General features: G+C 36.4%; 1 protein-coding gene, 1 long non-coding RNA gene and 1 pseudogene across 2 annotated transcripts in view; all 3 read left to right on the top strand.

The window, feature by feature from the left end:
- Window positions 1–3,392, top strand: part of LOC125612118 — a 40,428-nt gene extending 37,036 nt beyond the window's left edge. Inside the window, exon 4 of the long non-coding RNA XR_007342439.1 lies at window positions 813–3,392. This is a non-coding gene — a long non-coding RNA (uncharacterized LOC125612118). The remainder of the gene's footprint in view (window positions 1–812) is intronic.
- Window positions 3,393–5,621: 2,229 nt separating this feature from the next.
- LOC107135388 lies at window positions 5,622–6,407 on the top strand (annotated as a pseudogene).
- A 6,526-nt stretch (window positions 6,408–12,933) lies between these two features.
- Window positions 12,934–14,756, top strand: LOC107159871 (olfactory receptor 5B2-like). Its single transcript, XM_015506524.1, has 2 exons — window positions 12,934–12,989; window positions 13,799–14,756. Exons 1-2 carry the CDS (start codon window positions 12,934–12,936, stop codon window positions 14,754–14,756), a joined length of 1,014 nt encoding a protein of 337 aa, XP_015362010.1.
- Window positions 14,757–23,558: the final 8,802 nt, after the last annotated feature.

Genomic DNA, 23,558 nt, shown 5'->3' with positions numbered 1-23,558 from the left:
CAAAAATAAATAAATAAATAAATAAAACACAAACAACAACAAAAAAGGAAGAGAATATATGCAAATGGCCAATAAACAATATAAGTAGTCACTATGAAATTTCTAATCAAAAGCTCAATGAAATAGTACTTTACAATTGCTAACATGACTTATTTTTTAAAAATTGAGGCACATGTGTTGTTAAAAATGTGGAGAAAAAACAAACCTCGTGTATTGCTGATGGGGGTATACAATGGTGCACCTTCTGTGGAAAACAGTTTGGCAGTTCCACAAAAAGCTAAATTACCAGGACTCAACCATTAAGATCCTAATTATGCGCTCAAAGATTTGAAAGTAGTTAGACAAATATTTGTACATGATTTTCGTAGTAGAATTATTCACAATTGTTATATCAAGCACTTGTCATCTGAGGAATGGAAAAACAAATATGGTATATCAATACAATGAATATTTTTCAGTCATAAAAATGTAAAGTATCCGTAAAATGCTGAAGTAATGGTGACCCTTGAAATCATGATAATTGAAATTAATTAGATAAAAGTCACCTATTTGATAATTTTTTAAAAAAAAACAAAATGCTCAGAATAGATGAATACATACAAAAGCAGATCAGTGATCACCTTGGACAGAGGACATAGGATAAAACAGTTATATACTAATGGGTTTAAATGTGCAACTCTGTGTGCACTGTATAGATAATGAAAATGTTTGCAATTTGATCGATAGAGGTAGCTGCTCCTCAGTGTGAATGTGCTAACTGTCATCACGTTGTACATTCAAAGGGAGTAATTCATATGTTTTGTGAATTTCAGGGCATTTAAAAAGATCAAGGAAAAGGGAAGTTAAAGAAGACAAAGTGAAGAAAGCAAGGTGGCAGTGGAGACAGATCGGATTTGCACTGGCAGAAGCTAAGGAATGAGGGCAGCCACCTCAAGATGGTGACAAGGACCAATTTGCCCAGAGGCTTCTGGAAGGAACATAGCCCTCTTTTTTGATTTCAGCTCAGTGATACTGATTTTGGACATCTGGCCCTCAGAACTCCCTTGAGGAAGTTGGACTGGAATGAATTCAAATTGAATTTGTGTGTATATGTGTGTGTGTGTGTGTGTCTGTATTTCATTTGCTTATTTTGATTTTGGTATGATAAACACAGTAAACATCATCTAAACAATTTTAAGTGTACTGTTCATATGTTGACATATGTGTTGATGACAAGGGATGTGATCTGAGTTCCCCATCTGGTTCTTCCTCTTTGGTTCTTTGTTGTTGGTTTGAAGTTTTTGTCTCCTCCCTTCTTTTATTTGGAATAGGACTGTGTAGGGGTGAGATTCACTGTGGTTTCACTGAGATGTATATCTTAGCTGCAAGGTCTCTACTCTTGGATCCTTTAGTGTCCAATCTCTTTCCAGCCCCTGTAGAAAGTGTCCTTTAATCTTTAATATTTAACATACCCACATTGTCTTTATACAATTTCTATTATCTTTCTGCTGTTGATTTTCAGTTTAATTTTATTATGATCTGATAGGATAAATGAAATTATATTGATTTTTTAAAATATTTGATAAGATTTACTTTGTAGCCTAGAATATGACCTAATTTGGATAAAGTCCCATGCACATCTCAGAAGAAGATAAATTCAGCTTTTTGGGGATGGAGTATTGTGTAGATGCCCATTAGGTCAATTTGATTTATAGTGTTGTTTAGGTTGGAAATAGCTTTATTGATTTTATGTTTTGATGACTTGTCTATTGGTGATAAGAGGGTATTAAAATACCCCAATATTGTGTTGGTGTCTATGTGGGACTTAACATCATGGAATATAATTTTTTATGTATTTGGTTGCACTGACATTTGGGGCATAAATCCTTACTATCACTGTATGTCCTTGTTTAATTTTTCCTTTATTAGCATGTAGTGGCATTTTTTTTGTTTCTTCTGATTAATTTTTCCTTCAAATTTTCTTTGTCAGATATGAAAGTAGCCAATCCTGTTTATTTTCATGGTCTGAATGCATGAAAATATTTTTCCATCCTTGTACCTTTAGCCTGTGGGTGTCTTTGAAATTGTTCCTTATGCTTCTAATTTGTATCTCCGTGTTCTTTTCTATCCCAGTGATTCTTAAATTTGATCTTTTAATGTGGTTTCAGAGTTCTTGTATGTTCTGGTCAGGTTCTATACTTTTTTTGTTTCTTTATTGCCTTCTGTGTTCTGAAGATCATATAACCAACCTGTCTTCAAGGCCTGAAGTTCCATCTTTAAGGGCTCAGGGTCAATTTTCTACACATTTTAATCTGCTGGTGATGCCTTCAAGAGAGATTTTCATTTCATTGATGGTGTCTTTCATTTATAGGAGTTCTGCTTGGTTTCTTTTCACTATGTTTAGTCCTTTATGAAAGTGGCCTTTAATCTCATGTAATTGTTCTCTTAATTCCTTTTTGAGATTTTCTCTTAATTCATTGAACATTTTGGTAATCAGTTTTTATAATCTTTCTCTAGTATTTCATCTAACTCTCTATCAGTGGGATCCTTTGTGGGAGAATTGTGGATTTGGGGGAGGAGATTTATTTGCCCATTTCCTCATGTTTTCAGAGGTTTTAAACTTGGGCATTAATGGAGCTGCATCCCCCCACCAATTTTTTACACTTGTCCTTATGTGTGTACTTATTTCATTTGTTCTGGGGCTTCTGCTTTTGACATATGTGATGCCAAGGGATATGACCTGAGTTCCCTCTCTGGTTCTTCCTCTTTGGTTCTTTGTTGTTGGTTTGACGTTTTTGTCTCCTCACTTCTTTTATTTGGAATAAGACTGGGTAGGGGTGAGATTCACTGTGGTTTCACTGAGATGTATATCTTAGCTGCAAGGTCTCTACTCTGGGATCCTTAAGTGTCCAATCTCTTTTCCAGCCCCTGTAGAGGGAGGGGGAGCCAGGAGTGGTGCTAAGGCTGTCAACAAATGTACAACTCTGTGTTAAAGGTCTGGTGTCTACTTTGATGTCTGTGATACTATTTGTCACCCATATAAGAATGGTGGGGTCAGCATTTAACAACATTACCAACAACAAAAACAAAGAGCTGGGAACTAGAACATGAATTCAGCAATAGGTGTCTAAGAAGATGTCTAGTGTATTAATGATCTCCTCAACTTGAATGGGGTGGGAATTGTATAGTCTAGGAAGTAGTTTGGGTTTTTGTCTCTTGTATTTATTTTATTAAAGTATAGCTGGAAATTGGGTGTCATTAATTTGTGTGTGAAGGTGTGCTGTCTTTCGGTTGAGTTTAGTGCATATGTGATATGTGAACTTTTACTGTCCCTGTAGGTTTCCAGCACCTCACATAATGGGGAGAAATAAAGAATAGAAAGAACCATTGCAAACAATACACAGCATTACAGTAAATACCCAGCCCCTACTATGACACCCTCAATAATAATTACCATCACTAAACAAGAATTGTGGATTCAGCAATTGTCAACAGTAAAAGTAATAACCATAAGCTAGATCAGACTTTAAAGGAAACAGCAGGTGTCAATTATGTTCATCCATAGCAGTAATGATTTCATCAGCATTGATGATGGGGGCAGAGTTATATAAACCAATTAGTTCTGAAACATGGTAAAAGTACGGTTAATTAGGAAAAAAGAAAATGTATTAGGAAGTTAAAAAGGAGTACATGATTTCAAAAAGTAAACAGAATGATAAAGAGATGTAGCAGGTGATGTTTACATGGAAAATGGGGGACAAACAGGAGAATCAAGTATTGCGAGAGAGGGAGAGAGAACAATAGAATTTGGCCATCAGCAGGAGAAGAAAAACAAGAGACATAAACTCATGAAAATAATACAAAACCAAATCCCCAAATCCTGAATCCTCAAAAACAAGGCAAGGAAAATTGACTACATTTTAAATACTCTAAAAATGAAACAAATAAATGTGTGTATTTATGTCCCTGAAGTCATCAGCATAGCAAGAATTCACATGTATACACACAAACATACAGAGAGAGAGAAAAAAATTTCTTAATAAAGAATGAAAAAAACCCTCCAAGAAGGTGGACAAAATAGTCAGCCAGTTTGGGTGGCACTGTCTCTATCCAACAGGTTTTCTTTCCAATTCTTCTTCAGTTCTGTACCATTAAGAGAGCAAGCAGTGGGAGTTCTTAACCCATTTCCATTTCTCTGCTGCTCTCTGAGTTGTCAGTTGGAGTGGCCTAAAATTGAAGCTGTTTGATATAAGACCCAACTTCCCTTCTCACCAGTATGAGTTGTTATTTTGTCCATTGAGACCAGTTCAATGAGCTCCCAGGGTACAGCTTCTGAGTTCTGTGAGTGAGGCTTAGACAGCTCTCAGGAACGTTGTTGGGCGGTTCCTTCTTTGGAGAGACAAGATTGACCCATCCCAAGACAGTAACCAATCTCTTAGGTGGGTCTGGAACTCAGGAGCTTCCAAGGATTCCACTGTGGGGCAGGGTGGGGCCAGTCCTCCACTCACTGCTGCCCACAAGCACACCCTTTCCTGGCTTAGTCCCTGAGTGTATCATCCTGCCCACTCAGACCTCTGGCCTGCTTCAGCTGCTTATGGGAGATGCAGACCCAAAGGGGAAGTGAATCAAGCTCCCTTCCCTCTTCCAACTCACATCCCAGGGCAGAGTCCATTTGGCACCTGTTTCACTCACATCCCACCAGGCACACCCTAGGTCATGTGATAGTCACCTGGTTGGATTTGCAGTAGTGTTTTCTCTGATCTCCCATCTCCCAGAGCCACCTCTGTGGCCCACTGCCGCAGTCTGGCTGGGCACAAAATCACAAGCCACTCAAGCAGGAACAAACTTTATTTCCAAAACTCCCGCAAATGCCACGCATGCGGCCTTCTCCTGGGACACACCACACCAACAGGAAATCCCTCCTCCGGAAATCCCTCTTACCGCACATCCCCAACCAATGGGAACTCTCCGGGAATCCCCGCAAGAGCTCCAAAGTAGCAGGCCAAGGCGGACAGCAGGGGTCTAATATCCAATTGAATACACATTTTAACATAACCATTATCATCTCAATGGCTTGCTGGTGTCACCTTTCAACCAAAAATGCCATCCTACTCGGCTACAGCTCTCAGCAGCCCACTTGCCCTAAGATGGCTTCCACCTCAGCTCCATGAAGGGAGTGCACAGTGAAGCTGCAGGATCAGCTAAGATTACACAGCATTTTTTTATCTCAGGTTTTTCCATAGGAAATCTGTATTCTCCCTCCCTCTGTCTGTGGTGAACGTCCACTGTTCAGTGCTGATGTGAAATCTGGGTTGGTTCCCATGTTTATTGTACCCAAATATCTGAGTCCCTAAGCCACTTTGAATGTCCAATATTGAATTGTAGTAAAATCCATCTTTCAATCATCTCATTGAAAAATTGCACCCTCCTGCTTTGGTCCTGAGACTCAGAAAAACTTGGAAGGCAGCTGTCCTCTACTTGGCCATCTTCCATTTCTCTTGACCCTTCCCATTTTCCAATTACTTTTTTCCTATAGGAAGTACTTGGATCATAGCTTGAAAGTCTACTTCATATGGCAAATGAGCCAATACTTCTTTTGTGCCTTTAGAAGACTCCTCTATGGCTTTTTTACATTAAAAAAGTGTTCAGGGCACATGAGCAGTAATCACAGCCCTGGGAAGATGGTGGAGGAAAAGCGAAGTAAAAAGATCTCCCTGGTTCCAGAAAATCTCCTGAAAAAGAGGAACAATTAGCAGGCCCTTAAAGCTACCCAGGCAAAGTAGGCACATTGGATAAAGAAGGAGAGAGAAGGAAAAGGCTTCAGATTTAAGTGACTGGAATCATTCCTACATGATTCCTGGCATCAGAAACGCGACCAAGTGCATATCACATGACTAGAAGTAAAATCTTGTGCTTTGGAAATGCCTGATAGACACTTGTTGGCCTTTGTTGTAAGCATCCAAAGGATTGATGGGATGAGTTTACTGGTGCAGAAGACCATTGCAAGACTTCATCTGAAGGAAATCTTTAGTGGTGTCTTTCTTAAAAGTCACCTCTCAAAGCCTAAAAATGCTTAGTAGAAACTTATGTGACCTGGGGATTTCCAAATCTGAGATCTGGTCTGAGATCTGCCCTGGAACTCATCTTGAACAAGGACAAGCAAAGACAAAACATGGACAAATATCCCGCTGAGAGACAGCACATTGATTGAGCGGCTCCAGGGGTTTGATGTCATTTGTCTGGAAGACCTCATTCATAAAATTGCTTTCCTGGAGGAGTATTTCTGGGAGATCACTATGTTCTTGGCCCCTTTCCACCTCTCTGTGGCCCATGATGTTACCAGAAATAGAGTGGGCTTCCTTAAGAAGATGGGCTTGCCTGGATATTGGGGTGAAGGCATCAATCAGCATATCTTGCAGCTAAACTAAACCCAGAACATCTGAAAGCAGTGCATTGGAAGGATGTATTTTCATTTGATGGGACTGTTATCAAGTGTCTTCAGAGAAGATTATTTCCTGCCTGCAGAAACTGGAAGGAAGGGACTGGGGAGGAAACAGTAGGTTATGATCATGGTAGGCACCTCTCATCACAGCCCAGTTCCAAGGAAAATTCCATTGCTTTTCACATTGACCACCTTTGCCTCTACAATCAACATAGAGAAAGGAGTCCTGCTTTCTCAAATCTTTGGTCCTGGGGTTTAATGTTGGTGAATAAATAACCCAAGCACATATATAATGCTCCCTAAGACTCTTGCAACTGTGACAGTGTCCGGGAGCATACTTGAATCTAGAGGTCCCAAGAGGCTTGTTTTGAAAACACTTGAAACACTTAAGAAGAAAAGCCCCAAAACAAACAAACAAACAAAAAAAGTGTTCAGACACAGAGGAGCACACCTGTAACCCCAATTTTCCAATATGAATTTTATGATCCGTTTACTATATTCTGCAAAGCCAGCTGAAGGTGGAAAGAGAAGACATCAACACTGAAGACACATTGAAGAGTATTTCCAACTTTAGGACTTTGAGCCATGAACAAAAGATGTCTTTCCTAATTTAGATTTTATTTAATGTCTTTCAATTGGGTTTGATGATTTTGAGCATCAGTATTGCCAAAACATGTTAAGTAGAAGTCATAAGGTCTAATGTCCTACAGAACTGTGGCATGAGTATAGTTCATAATAACCCATCGTGTGTCCCACCAAGAACTAGCTCAAAAGCTCAAAAGCTTCACACATATAAGTAATGATAAGGAGATGAAAATGTTAAAAAGGGAGTCTGTTCCCCAGAGAAGACCATGGTTGCAAAAATTTTCCTAGTTGTATCCATTCGGCTCTGAAATCATGTCATAGTCCCACATGACATTATTTTAAAGAGAGAAAACTCTAATTAGAGCCCTTTTGGCCATCATTTACCCAAGTGAATTGCTGAAACTTCAAGTACACACCCTGGCCTTTCCCTAAATGGAGTATTTTGAGTGATTCAGCAACTGTAGGCAGGAGAAACATGCCGAAATAAAAATTATGTCCTTTCCTGCTGAAAGGATAATGCTTTTACTAAAGTGCAGAGAAAACAGAGACTACTGAAAAATATGATTATCATAAAAAGTAATGCTTACACTTTTCTATTTCTGTTCAAATGAGTTTTTCTCTTCAAAATCAAAATTTTCCTCTTGCTACACAGCACCTGGTGGTTCTAACATACCATCCATGGAAAATAACACAGAAATGAGTGAGTTTATCCTCCTGGGTTACTGACCAGCACCCCAGAACTGCAGCTTCCCCTCTCCATAATCTTCACTCGATAAGGTCATCTCCTGCAATGCTTGTGCTGCCCAGATTTCTTTTTTGTACTCTTTGCCACTTTGGAAAGTTACCTTTTGACTGCAATGGCCTATATGGAATTTACATAAAATAAAATTTACTAGTTTGCAACTTAGTAGTTTCTGTTGCATTCATAATGTCCTTTAACCATCACATGTTTCTAATTCCAAAAGTTGTTTTTTCACTCACAAATATATCATACCTTCTCACTCCCTCTTCCACCTAATCTTGTGAACAAATAATCTACTTTCAATCTCCGTGGATTTACTTATTTTGGATATGCCATATGTAAGAAATCATACAGTATGTAAACTTTTATGTCATTTACTTAACACAATGTTTTCTTCCTTTTTATTCCTATTATTTATTTATTTAGTCATGCTGAGGGTCAAACCCAGGGCCTCACACATACTAGGCAAGTGCTGTAACCCTGAGCCACATCACAGCCAAGCATAATGCTTTCAAGGTTCATCTGTATTATAGTGGGTGTCAATGTTCCATTGTATTGGGTTCCTTTTCCTTTCCCATTATTGAAACATGCCACACTTGGGAAAAATCAATAGTCCATAGATAAATGCATGTGTTTCTGGACTTTTAATATGTTTCATTACTGTATCTCTAGTCTTAAAGCAATACCAAATTGCTCTGATTTCTTTTGATTTGTGTTGTGATGCATTTTCTACATGTATTCTTACTTGATGGGTGTTTGGGTCATTTTATATTTTGTCAATAGTTAACAATGTTGCTATGAACATTTACATACAAATATTGTTTATGAACTTGCTCCCATTTGGGGGATATATAATTAGGGGTAGAATGGCTCATGAATGTGGTAATTCTGTTTGTTTTGAAGACGATTACAGTCAATCCTGTTTTCCAAAGCAATGGGAAAACTTTGTATTTCCATCCGTAATGTCAAAGTATTTTAATTTCTCTACATTCTTGCCAACACTTTTAGTTTCTGTTCTGTTGGGGCTTATACATATAAATAGTTATTCTAATGGGTGTGAAGAGGTATCAGACTGTAGTTTTGATTTGCATTTACCTCTTGACCAATGATTTTGAAAATCTTTTCTAGTACTTATTGGTCTTTTTCAAATCTTTGCAAAAATGTCTATTTGAGTGCTTTGCCCATTTTTAAATTTAAGTTTCTTTTGTCATTGCTGCTGCTGAGGTGTATAAATCCTTTATATATTCTCTATGATAAACCCTTATTAGATGTATGATTTACAAATATCTCTTTTACTATTCCATAGTTTCATCTTCACATTTTTGATAGTATACTTTGAGGCACAAACATGTAATGTTAAGTTTATGTATTTTTTCTTTTGGGTTTTGGTGTCATACACAAGAAATCATTGCCAAGCCTAAAGTCTAGAATATTTACCAAAATTTTGTAAATGTTTTAGGTCTGTGGCTTTCAAATATAAGTTTTGTTCATTTTGAGTTGATTTTGGTAAATGATATGAAGTAGGAATGAAGCTTTACTGTTTTTATTTCATTAAGGTATATAATATGATGTATATGATATAATCATACAATGTGATTTATATGCACAATGTATAAGCACATTGTGATTACTATAATCAAGAAAATTAACCTATTCATCATCTGATACTGTCATTTTTCCTTTGTGTGTGTGTTAAGGCTACTCAAAGTCTACTCTCTTGGCAAATATTCAGTATACAATAACCAACTTTTGTACACAATTATCCAGTTGCCCCAGAACTATTTGTTGAAAATTATTCTTTTCCTATTAAATAGAAATCCAGCCATATAAAAAAATCAATTGTCCACAGTCATATAGGTTTAAGAGCATCAATTGCATTTCATTGACTTAGAACTATATTCTTAAGACAATACTAAATTGCTTTAATTCGTTTTTATTTGTATTCAGCTTTGAAATCAAGAAATCTTTTTCATGATTATCTCGGTTCTTCAGGATCCTTGGCCCTTACATGTAAATTTTATTGTTAACTTTTCCACTGATGGAAAAAAAAATATTAGAATTTGAACACAGGTTTTGTAGTGAAATAAAGGCTCTCCCTATGTAGTCATTAGGCTGATAAGGGCTTCATCATCTGCAATTACACCTGGTGGACTATGAAGCCTTTTCAATATCCATGACAGAAGAGAGACACCTGGAGGTAATGCATGTGCTCCAACCTACCCAGAAATGACACAGCTAGTACCTGTCTCTGTCATACTGCAGAGGGCAAGAACATGCAAAGAGGTAGCTGAAAGTCTTGGGCAACACTATTTTTATGACCCCTGCTACCTCAATTTTTATAAACAATAAAATATTAATATATTGAAATTTATGGAACACCTGATACATGTAAGAAATTGTTCTGCAGTTGATATATATGTGATCTGATAATCTTCTTCACCATCCTATGAGAGATGACATTATTAGTTTCATTACTGATAAGACACTGAAATTTGATAAAGTTGAATTACTTGGTATGAATTCAGGCAATCTAACAAACAGGACAAACATGTAACCATGGCACATGCCTGGAATTAAAGGCTCAGAGTACACTGTAAAAGAGAAAATGGATCAATTTTCTATATGGTAAAAATATATGATAAAATAAAAACACTCCCAGATCTCGAATGGGATGATATGGTAAGTCTGTGTGATTTTATATTTTGATGAAAAGACTCTTGAGATATCGTTGAGAAAAATGGAAAATGCATTACCCTGGGGATAATTAGAGCTAATAAGTAACAATATTATATCATTAAAAATATCTAGAAAATTTCATTGTAGAGGTCTTTCATCTCTTTTGTTAGATTTATTCCTGAGTATTTTATTTTCTTTGAGGCTTTTGTGAATGGGATCATTTTCCAAATTTCTCTTTCAGTAGATTCATTATTGATGAATAGGAACGTGTTTTATTCATAGGTGTTGATTTTATATCCTGCTACTTTGCTGAATTCATTTATTAGTTCTAGAAGATTTTTGGTGGAATTTTTGGATCTTCTAAATAAAGAATCACATGATGTGGTGTATATATGCCATGGAATATTACTTACCTTAAAGAAGAATGAAATTATGGCATTTGCCTGTAAATGTATGGAGCTGAGAAATATCATGCTAAGTGAAATAAGCCAATCCAAAAACAAACAAAAAAAACCCCAAGTGTTTCTCTGCTATGCAGATGCTAATTCACAACAATGGGATCTAGAGAAGAATAGAGTTACTTTAGATTAAGGAGAGGTAAGTGAAGGGAGGGGAGGGCATATAGAGGTGAGAAGCATAGTAGAATGAAACAGACATCATTACTTTATATTCATATATGACTACAAGAATAGTATGATTCTATAACATATACAACCACAAGAATGAGAAATTATACTCCATTTATGTATGATGTATCATAGTGCATTCAACTGTCAGGTATAACTAATTAGAACAAATTAAAAATACAAAAAATAGAAGAAAAGACTTTGCATATTGCCATCACAAAGAAATAATAATATTTTAAATGATGGATAACTTGTGTTCTAAGATTGAGAAACAAGGGCAAGATATAAAAATCACACTATATATACCAAAAGATATTCATCTATGATCTCTCAGTTAAAAAATAAAAAGAAACATTAAAAAATAAAAATAACTTGACACAAAATAAAGATTTTGTTGGGAAAACTTGAGCCATCTTTCAGAAACCGCAAATAGGAAATTAATTTATTTTAGTAAAATGAAAACCAAATTGAGCGCAAAAAAAGATATGATGAAATTAGAAAGAACTACTTTTGGGAATTAAAACTGATAGAACCACTTCTATAAACTGTTTGGGATTTTCTGTAAACATTCTTAGTCCCTATGTATTAGCTTCTGAAATTTAACATGACTCCAGGTGACTTCATTTCAGAGAGACTAGAATTCAATTCTACTCGCTTTGACCATTTTTTATTTATATGAACGTTGATAAATCAAACAGTTCAAATAAATATATGTACCATATGATAAAGTGATCCAATTCCTAGGTATTTGCCCTAATGAAATACAAGCCTCTGCTTGAACAAGAAAGGTCACCCAATTTTTATATCAACCTTATTCATAATCACCAAAATACCAGAATCAACAAAAATGGTCCTGCACTAGGAAATGACAAAGACAATGTGTACAGTTGATCTTATAAAACATAAGTCCAAAAAATTAAAAGTTCCATTAAAAATACAGTTAATAACATACATGGACCTCCAAATGAATTTCTGCTAAATGAAAGATGCCAGAATCAAAACCCACGTGTTCTAGTGAAAGACATTCTTGCAAAAGAAAAATTAGATGGAAAATCTGCTGAGTGGTTTCCAGGACACTAGGTAAAAGAGGAGGTTGGCCACCAAGAAGCTTGGAAAATTAGTTCAAGTGATTTTGGTAATGGTTGCATAGCTATGTATTTAACAAAAAGTCAAAACTGTATGCTAAAAAGTGTGCATATCACTGTTATTGATAAATTAACATGTGATACAAAACACTTGTGCATACTCAAAATTTCCAAATTGGTCCCCACAGGCAGTTTAATTGTTTCTTCCTGAGGAAAGAGGAAAGAAGAGTTACAGATGCTCCCTTGAGGGGCATCCTCTGAGACATCCATGTCTTTATCATTTACTCCTGGTCCCTCTGTATTAGCCTCTGAAAATCAACATGACTCCGGGTTACTTTATTTCAGAGGGGCAAGATTTCAATTCTTCTCCCTTCCACCATCCTTTATTCACCTTATTTTTGATAGTTCCTTGTGCACACAGGAATTCTCTTGATTTGGGGATTCTCTCTGAGGCTGCAACATGGCTAAAGGAATACCTGAAAATAAAATTTTTATTAGGTGACTTGAAAATGATAACCCCCTGTTAGCTTGTTGTTTCATGGCCATTCCCTTATTTGCTATTTAAGAGCACAATTCTGCAAATATTGTGGAATAGATAGTTTTATTGTGTTTATTTTACAATTGAGAAGGAGGTTAGTTAACTCCTCCAAAGACCAAGAAGAATGCATGAAAGACTCAGGACTTGAATCCCTGAGAATAGGACTGTTTTGATTGTTTCCTGCCTGCCTTAGACAGGTTGGGACCATTAACTACTACGGGAGACAGACAACTTCTCTAACATAATGGAACCATTAATCTATGGTTGAATTTCAGATTTCAAGCTTCCTGTTCAAGATTGTTATGTTTCCAAGGAGGTAAGTAAGCTTCTATTTTCAATAAAACTCAGTTAAAAAAAACTAAAATTCTAGCAAAATAGTAGGACTGCTATACTCACTATGACTCACTGACCACAGAAATGGGTTTTGAATATTTTTCTTTAAAACTGAAATAGATCTGGGATGTGTGTGTCAAAGTTTACATCAGTTGAGTTTCGTGATACTTGGAAATTATCATTATTTTGCTAAACTAAGATCACCCACCCCTGAAGCTTGGCATACAGCCACCTACTTCTAAGCCAATACCAATGCAGTCCATCATTGCATTTGGATAACATCATTATAGCTGACACTTACAAGGTCTTAATCACCAGGAATTTAGATGTTATTTTCTATGTATTTTCACATTAAATTCTCACAATAATATTTTGAGTTAGATACCATCACTTTCTTCATTTTTTTTGTGTGATGTAGGAGATATATATATACACACACACACACAATAACATACGATATAATTATACACACATATATAATTATATACATGTTTCTCAACATGTCTTGTTGTATGTTCATAAAATTTGTCAAATATTAATTTAAATTACATAAAATTTAACAAATACTGTTTGACTTGGATTGAATTTTCAAATTCAGAAGTTTGTATCTACAAAAATAATTAATGCACTAACTTCTGTGGTTAAGCTCATATTTACACATTCTTGAGCTTAAAATCTACATTATTGCTGTAAGAAAATAATTCACCTGTTGTATAAATGTTTCATTTTGGGGAAAATATCTATTTCATAACACCTATTGACACTCTTGTGCTTCATTTCTCTTTGCTAAAGAGCATCTCCTGATTCCCGAATAACATGGATAGAGAACAGGACAGAAGTGACAGAGTTCATCCTACTAGGACTCACCAATGCCCCAGGACTACAGGTGGCCCTCTTTATCATGATCACCCTCATCTACTTCATTAATGTTCTTGGAAACCTTGGGATGATTGTTCTCATTCTCACTGATTCTCGTCTACACACTCCCATGTACTTTTTTCTTGGTAGCTTGTCTCTGGCGGATTTAGGCTACTCTTCTGCTGTCACTCCCACAGCCATGGCTGGGCTCCTTCTAGGAGACACGGTCATCTCCTACAATGCCTGTGCTGCTCAGATGTTCATTTTTATAGCCTTTGCCACTGTGGAAAATTTCCTCTTGGCATCTATGGCTTATGACCGCTTTGCCGCTGTGTGCAAACCCTTACATTACTCTACCACCATGACTACAGGTGTGTGTGCCCGTCTGGTCATAGGCTGCCATGTCTGTGGTCTTCTGAGTGGCTCCATCCATGTTGGAGAAATATTCAGTCTCTCCTTCTGTAAGTCCAATGTGGTCCATCACTTTTTCTGTGATGTTCCAGCAATGATGGCTCTCTCTTGCTCTGATAGGCACGACAATGAGCTGGTTCTTTTTTATGTAGCCAGCTTGAATATCATTTTTGCTCTTTTGGTTATCTTCGTATCCTACCTATTCATATTTATCACCATCCTAAAGATGCGCTCGGTTGCAGGATACCAGAAAGCTCTGTCCACCTGTGCTTCTCACCTCACTGCTGTCTCCATTTTCTATGGGACAATTATCTTCATGTACTTGCAGCCCAGCTCCAGTCACTCCATGGACACTGACAAATTTGCCGCTGTGTTCTACACTATGGTCATCCCCATGCTGAACCCTGTGGTCTACAGCCTCAGGAACACGGAGGTCAAGAGTGCGTTCAAGAATATAGTTTTAGAAGGAAAGTGTTTCTAAAATTTGGATTTAAAAATTGTAGGATGCACAATAACTTAATGTCATGCTTCTCAGATCTTCTCCATGTGCTGAATCACATATTAAGGTGCGTATGGAAGTCAAGTTTCTAAAGTCAAATATTTACCTCCTCAAAAGTCAGTTTATTGTGTAGAAACAAGGAAACATATCCAGAAGTACAATATCTGTACAACAATGGTGAGAGGAGTCACAAGTTGTTTTGGTTCTGGCTTATCAAAAAAAAAAAAAAACTCATTAAGGATATTTGATTGATTCATTTGATCTATATACATTTTCTCTAGCACACACCAGTAAAAAGCACACATGTAAAACAAGAACAAACTTGGGTTATGACCATATTCATAAATATACTAATATGAATATAAGTGTCTCCAGTGATATTTCTCTTTCTGTGCCTTTGCCTATTTGACTTACCATAATTATCTACAATTCCATCCATATTGTTGCAAATTACAGAAACGTGTTTTTTTATGAATGTATTGTGTTCCATTTTGTATGTATGTCACATTTCGTTGGCTTTTCATCAGTTGATGGGCACTTTGCTTCCGTTTCTTGGCTGTTGTGAATTGTGCTGCAATGGACACAGGTGTGCAGATGTTTCTGACATTCTGATGTCACTTTCTTTGGTTGTATTACCATGATGGTGGGATTCACTTAGGTATTTTCATATGTGTACATAAGAAAACAATGTTAGATTTATTTTACTATCTTTGGTATTCTTATACCACTCCCTTCCTTTCATTTTCCTTTGTCTAATCCTACTGAACTTTTCCTTTTCCCCTCCCTGCCTTTACTGTGGTTTAGCTTCCACATATCAGTAAAAGTATTCGACCTTTGGCTTTACCAGATTTCTGTAACAAATCCTAGTGGATTTGTTACAAAAAATTAACAGACACAATGGTAAAGACTGTGAATTCTAGAGCATGCTACGTGAGTTTTAACTTGCTATGGGATGGATGTGAGGTATACCCCTAAAACTCATGTGTGAGACAATGCAATAAGTTTTAGAGGAGAAATTATTGGGTCATGACAGCCTTAACCCAATCGGTGAATTGATTCCCTGATGGGATTAACTGAGTGATAACTGAAAGTGGGCAGCATGTGACTGGAAAAGATGGGTCATTGGGGGCATGCTTTGGGGGCATATATTTTGTATCCAGCAAGTGGAGTCTCTGTTTCTCTCTCCTCTTCTGATCATCATGTGAGCTGCATCCCTTTACCACATTCTTCTTCCATGATGTTCTGACTCACCTGGAGCTCAGAGGAATGAAGTCATGGAATGAAGTATATGGACTTATACCTCTAAAACCATGAGCCCTCAAATAAATGTTTCCTCCTCTACAATTGTTCTTATCATGTCTTTCAGTCACAGCAGTGAAAAGGCTGGTTAAAACATAATTTCACTTAAATTGTGAAAATAAATGAAACAAAATATATTGTTATTGCCAGGTGTGGTGTCACATGTCTATAATTCCAGAGACTCAGGAGGCTGAAGCAGGAGAATTGCAAACTTGAGATCTGCCTCAGCAACTTAATGAAATCCTGTCTCAAAAAATAATAATAAGCCAGGCATAGTGGTGCACTTCTGTAATCCCAACAGCTTATAGCCTGAGACAGGAGGATTGCAAGTTCAAAGCCAGCCTCAGCAAAAGTGAGGCACTAAGCAATTCACTAAGACTCTGTCTCTAAATAAAATACAAAATAGGGCTGAGGATGTGGTAGAGTGCCTCTGAGTTCAATGTTTTCAATGTTAGAGCATACTTATGTTCAATCCTTAGTACAACCAAAATATATATGTATATATGTATATAAGCTAACATAAATATATATATATATTTATATATATTCTTAGTGAATAACATGAAACATGATATATTAAAAGGTTATAAATGAGAAATCATGAACTAATATATGCATATTAACAATTATATAAAATACCTTGATGGAAAGCATAAATATTAAACTAGATGAAACTAAATTTAGAATTAACATATACAAGTTAGATTTTTAAACTTTCAAAATACAGTTTAGAAAGCAAAGGTATGGAAACACAAAAACAACTCAAGAGATAGGCAGCTTTCCATTTGGATGTTATCACACTCATTGGTTCTTGGTTTGTTCTTATTCTTTGGGTGTCTTACTAAGGAAGGTGAAGATGAAGATGATTACTGTGCCTCTATGTTGCAGTGTGGAACCTCTGTTTTGTGGTATCTGTGACCAGGTCTTTCACACACTTTGCGTTGACTTTACTGCAGGGTGATAGGAATCTAACTTCCCAGCTTCATTCTTCCACAAATAGCTATCCAGTTTTCCCAGCACCATTTGTTTGTTTTTCTCCACCTTATGTTCTTGGCAACATTATCAGTGACAAAGTGAACATTGTGGGGCATGATGTAACGTGGGACATGTTGCATCAGAAAAGAGGAAACTTAACTTGCTGGCTGCTTCCCGCTTCCCAGTCCTGAGGCCACAGGTGGCTAAGATAGCGCCTGGTGATTAGCCAGAAGGCATTGCCGTGGGTTGTGATGAAGAATCGGACCACCTTTAGGATAGGCTCAGAACCCTTCTGCCCTCACGGACAGCTCGTGTCTCCCATTACTGCCTGTAGGATGGGTGTACACGTGAACTCTCCCCACCCTGCTGACCTTTATCCTGATTGGCTCCTGTACATTATATTAGCCGTGTGTGTTTTCTCAATAAATGAGATCCTGCTTTGACTGTTCTCCCTGGCACGTCTGATTGTCCTCTGGCGAGGGAGAGTTGGGTGGGGCGGCCAGTCGACCTTTACCTTTCTTGGCCCGTCCTGGTTGGGCGTGCTCCCGCAATCTCTCCTGCAGGTCAGGAGGGAATGGGGGGCTAAAAACCCTGACAAACATATCTGTGAGGCTTTGTCTCTGTGTTCTCTACTCCATTGGTCTTCATGTTTGCTGAAATGCCAGTTCCATGCTGGTTTGGTTTTACAGATCTGCAGTATATCTCAAGGTGAAGTCTTGCAAAATCTGGCTCATATTGCTCAGGATTGCTTTGCTGAGTCTTTGATTCTTCTGTGTGAATTTTAGGACTCTTTTTTTCCTTAATCTGAAGAATTACATTGGTATTTTGATGGAGATTTGCTTTGAATCTATGTATCACTTTTAATTTATCCCATTAAAAAATAATTAATTCTGTCTATCCAAGAATATGAGAAGTCTTTTTCCATCCTCCAAGGCTGTCTTCAATTTCTATACCCCAAAGTTCTATTTATTTTTGTTTTATTAGTCCTTCTTGTTATGTATGACAGTAGAATCCACTTTGATAAAATTATAGAAGCATGGGAAATATTTATACTAATTGGGTTCCCATTATTGTGATGGGGCATGATGGTGGGATTCACTTAGGTATTTTCATATATGTACATAGGAAAACAATGTTAGATTTATTCTACTATCTTTAGTATTCTTATACCACTCCCTTCCTTTTATTTTCCTTTGTCTAATCTGCTGAACTTCTTCTCGTCCCCTCCCTGCCTTTACTATGGTTCAGCTTCCACATATCAGTAAAGTATTGAACCTTTGGTTTTGGGGGATTGGCTAATTTCACTTGCATGATAGTCTCCATATTCATCCATTTACTGGCAAATGTCATAAAGTCATTCTCCTTTATGGATAAGTAATATTCCATTCTGTATAGATACCACAATATCTTTTTCCATTCATGTGTTCCTGGGCATCTAGGTTGATTTCATAGTTTAGTTATTGTGAACTGTGCTGCTATAAACATTGATATAAACAAGCTTGTCACTGTACGACACTGATTTTAAATCTTTTGGATATATGGGATAACCAGGTCAAATGGTGGATTCATTCCTAGTTTTTTGAGGAATATCCATGCTGCTTTCCAGAGGGGTTGCTGATTCAATGCTCAACTTCCATCAAACTTGCAATGACATGCTTCATAGAAGTAGAAAGAGCAGTCATCAAATTCATTTAGAAAATAAGAGGCCCTGAAGAGTTAAAGCAATTCTTAGTGAGAAATATAAAGCAGGAGGCATCATAATCCCAAATTTTATATTGCACTACAGAGGTACAGTAACAAAAACAGCACGGTATTGGCACCAAAATTGACAAGAATGCCAACAAGTCAAAATAGAAGACACAGAGACAAATCCACACCAATACAGTTACCTCATACTAGACAAAGGTGCCCAAAACAAACACTGAATAAAAGATAGACTCCTCAACCAATGGTAAAAGGAAAATTGGAAATTCATATGTAATCAAATTAAAGTTAGCCCTTATCCTTCACCTTGCACAAAAATCAACTCTAAGTAGAAAAAAATTAATTATGTCTATCCAAGAACATGAGAAGTCTTTCAGTCTTTCCATCCTCCAAGGTTGTCTTCAATTTCTATTCCCCAAAGTTCTATATTTTTGTTTTATTAGTTCTTCTTAGTTATGTATGACAAGAATCCACTTTGATAAAATTATATGAGCATGGGAAATATCTTATACTAATTAGGATACCATTATTGTGGTTGGGCATAATGGTGGGATCACTTAGGCATTAGTGAATTAGACTAGGAATTAGACCAGAAATACTGCACCTATTAGATCAAAAGCTAGGCCCAATGCTTCAACATATGACACAGGAAATGACTTCCTGAATAAGACTCCTAAAGCAAAAGATAAAATAAAAATCAATAAATGGTATGGCATCAAACTAAAAAGCTTCTTCACAGCAAAAGATACAATCAAGTGCACGAAGAAAGAGTCTACGCAATCAGAGACAATCTATGCCACCTGCACCTCAGAGAGGGTGTTGATTTACAGGTTATACAAAGAACACAAAAAGCTTAACACCAATATATATATATATATATATATATATATATATATATATATATATATATACCCAACCAATAAATAAGCAAAGGAATTGAACAGACCCTGTTGAGGGCCACAACCAAGTCAAGATGGCGCCTGGCACTTTGCCAGGAGGAGTGGTTTGTGAAGCAATGCCAGAGAGCCATTAAGATGATGAGGATTCCTTAATGACTGACTGCTGTATCTAGATGATGTTAATTGAGTTAACCTGTGTGTAATTAGTTGGGTATATATCCCTCTGCTGTCCTGTAATAAAGAGGCTCCCGCTGTTTCAATCTTCACAAGTTGCTTGTCACCCCCCAGTTATTTTGCCCAGCCAGACTGCAGCAAGACCCTTCTCAAAAAGAAGAAACACGAATGATCAACAAATATATGAAAAAATGTTCAACATCTCCAGCAATTAGAGAAACACAAATTAAAACTACACTGAGATTCCATCTCACTCCAGTGTTCTATAATTTTTATTATATAAGTCTCTATTATTTATATATTATTATATATGTTCTATATTATTTACTATATAGAGAAGAGAGAAAGTGAAAATAGTGGGGGCTGAATTGGAGCAAATCCTATTCCATGCTGGTATGATTATGTCAAAATGAACCCCAGTATTATGTGTTAACTACAGTCCCCTAATAAGAAGAAGTACAGGACTCCACTGGTTCTAGATTCCACAATATATTGCATTCCTCTGAACTGAAGTGAGATTATATCACATTTTTAATGAAATGGTCTGATATTTAAGTAACATGAACATGAGATTTTTTTTGTTAGATTTATAGCTTTATAACTTACATAAATGTAACAAATAGATTTGCTTAAAATTATTTTTGTAAATGTAAATCAATAAAAGACAACTAAGATTGTCTGAAAAAAAGAAAGAAAGTCAAGGGTCAATTTTTTTTTTCTCCTGTATATAAGGAACTAGACCAAAATAGGGGGAAAGGGCAAGGGATTCCCATGAAACTACAAAGAACACCAGTGGAGCCAAGGAAGGGAATCCAGGGGAGGGTTGAGAGACAGGAAAAGGGAGGGGGGAAGAGACAAAGGAGGAAGAGTGTAATGATGCAGACCCAGCAATCCTATGTACTTATATGAATATACCACAGACAGTTTCATCTTTTTGTATGTCTAAAAAGCACTAATTAAAAAAAAAACTATAAATATGTAGAAGGAAGACCAGTAGAGTTGAAGAATGATATTCACTAATGTATAGAAATGCGTTTTATTTATGGGTGTTGATTTTATATCCTACTACTTTGCTGAATTCATTTACTAGTTCTAGAAGTTTCCTGATGAAAATTTTCAGATCTTCTAAATACAGAATCGTGTCATGTGATTTATGTACACAAGGGAATATTACTCAGCCTGAAAGAAGTATGAAATGATGGCAGGGCTGGTAAATGGATGGAGCTAGAGAATAGCATGCTAAGTGAAATAAGCCAATCCCCAAAAAACAAAGTCCAAATGTTTTCTCTGATATGCGGCTGCTGATTCACAATAAGTGGTGGGGGACTAGGGAAGAAGAGGGTTACTTTAGATGAGGGAAAAGGGAGTGAAGGGAGGGGAAGGGATATAGCAGTAGAAGACAGTAGATTGAATCAGACATTATTACCCTATGTACATACATGAGTACACGACTGGTGTGAGTCTACATTGTGTACAAGCAGAAGAATGGGAAATTACACTCCATTTATGTATGATGTATCATAGTGCATTCTACTGTATTACTAATTAGAACAAATAAAAAATACAAAAATAATTAGTAGAAGATATTTTGCATATTACCCATCACAAAGAAATAACAATTATTTTAAATGATGGATAACTTGTGTTATAAGTTTGAGACACAATGTCTAAATATAAACATCACACTACATACCCCAAATGATATTCAGCTATGATCTGTCAAATAAAAAATAAAAAGGCACAAAATAAAGATTTTTCTGGGAAAGCTTGAGCCATCTTTGAGAAACAAAAAACACGAAAGTAAAATAAAAACTAAATTAAGTGCAAAGAAAGATATGATGAAATTGGAGTGAATTGCTCTTGAGAATTAAAACTGATAGAAACAGTCCAGTTAAACTATTTGGGATTTTCTGTAAACATTCTTAGTCCCTATGTATTAGCTTCTGGAATTCAACATGACTCCAGGTGACTTCATTTCAGAAGGGCTAGATTTCAATTCCCCTCCCTTCGACCATCCTTCATTTATCTGAATGCTAATATTTGAAATAGTTCAATTAAACATATTTACCATATGATGAAGAGATCCAAATCCTAGGTATTTGCCCTAATGAAATAAAAGCCTATGCTTGCACAAGAACGGTCAGCCAATGTTTAGATCAACTTCATTCATAATCACTAAACAGTGGAATCAACAAAAATGGTCCTGCATCAGGAAATGATAAAAACAATGTGCACAGTTGATCTTATGAAACATAAGTTCATAAAAGTTAAAAGTGCCATTAAAGATACAGTTAACAACATTCATGGACCTCCAAACGAATTTCTGCTAAGTGAAAGATGCCAGAATCAAAACCCACGTGTTCTATTGAAAGACATTCTTGCAAAAGAAAAATCAGATAGAAATTTTGTTGAGTGGTTTCCAGGACACTGGGTGAAAGAAGAGGTTGGCCACCAAGAAGCTTGGAAAATTAGTTCAGGTGATTTGAGTAGTGGTAACATAACTATATATTTAACAAAAAGTACAAACTCTATGCTAAAAAGTATGCATATCACATTTATTATATAAAATCCAAATTGGTCCCCACAGTTTACTTGTTTCTTCCCTAGGAAAGAGGAAAGAGGAGTTATAAATGCTCCCTTGAGGGGCATCCTCTGAGACATCCATGTGTTCATATTTTACTCTTGGTCCCTGTATATTAGTTTCTGGAATTCAGCATGACTTCAGGTGACTTCATTTCAGAGGGACTAGATTTCAATTCTACTGCCTGTGACCATTCATTATTTATCTATCTGAATGTTGAAAGTTGCTCATGCACATAGGCTTTATCCTAATTTGGGGATCCGCTATGAGCCTGCAACATGACTAAGGGAATACCTCAAAATAAAAATTATACTAAATGACTTGAAATGATAAGTTATTTTATAAACAGCTCCTTCTTTTCTACTTAAAAGAATAATTACATGAATTTTGTGGAAGAGGTCATTTTAGTGCATTTATTTTACAATTGAGGAGGACGTAAAGGACTCCTCCAAAAACCTAGAAAAAATGCATGGGAGGCTCAGGACTTGAATCCCTGTTAATACCATTGCTTCCATTGTTTCCTTCCTGCCTTAGGCAGCTTGGGACCATTAACCATTACCTGAGACAGAGAGCTTCTCTAACTTAATGGAAGCATTAATCTGAGGTTGAATTTCAGATTTCAAGCTCCCTGTTCAAGATTGTTGCATGTTTCCAAGGAGGAAGGTAAGCTTCTATATTCAATAAAGACTCAGTAAAAACTGTAATTCTAACAAAATCATAGGACACCTATACTCACTATGACTTACTGACACAGAAATGGATTTTGAATGCTTTTCTTTAAAACTGATGTGGATGTAGGGTATATGTGTCAAAAGTCACATTGGTAGAGATTTGTGATACTTGGGAAATATCATTATTTTTTCTGTACTAAGAAATTTGAGTCATAAATATTAGTATAGAATGATGCTCTGGATAATTAGGTGGTAATTTCATTTTCAGTGTATGTAAGTTTATTATTGGAGATAAACAAAAAATAGACAAGTGAAATGGCCCCTATTTTATCTACAGAAGAAACCAGACAAATTAAGTAAGTTCTGTTTTTCGTTTTAATATATTCTCCATAACTGTCATTATTTCTAACACATCTATACACATTGACATTAATGTGACTAAAACAACAGACTGGTGATTAGGTCCAAACTGGGTTAAATC

The sequence above is a fragment of the Marmota marmota genome, unplaced genomic scaffold (genome assembly GCF_001458135.2).
Source record: "Marmota marmota marmota unplaced genomic scaffold, marMar, whole genome shotgun sequence".
NCBI classification, from domain to species: Eukaryota; Metazoa; Chordata; class Mammalia; order Rodentia; family Sciuridae; genus Marmota; species Marmota marmota.
The sequence above is the reverse complement of the archived record's forward strand: the minus strand, read 5'-3'. Positions and strand labels throughout refer to the sequence as shown.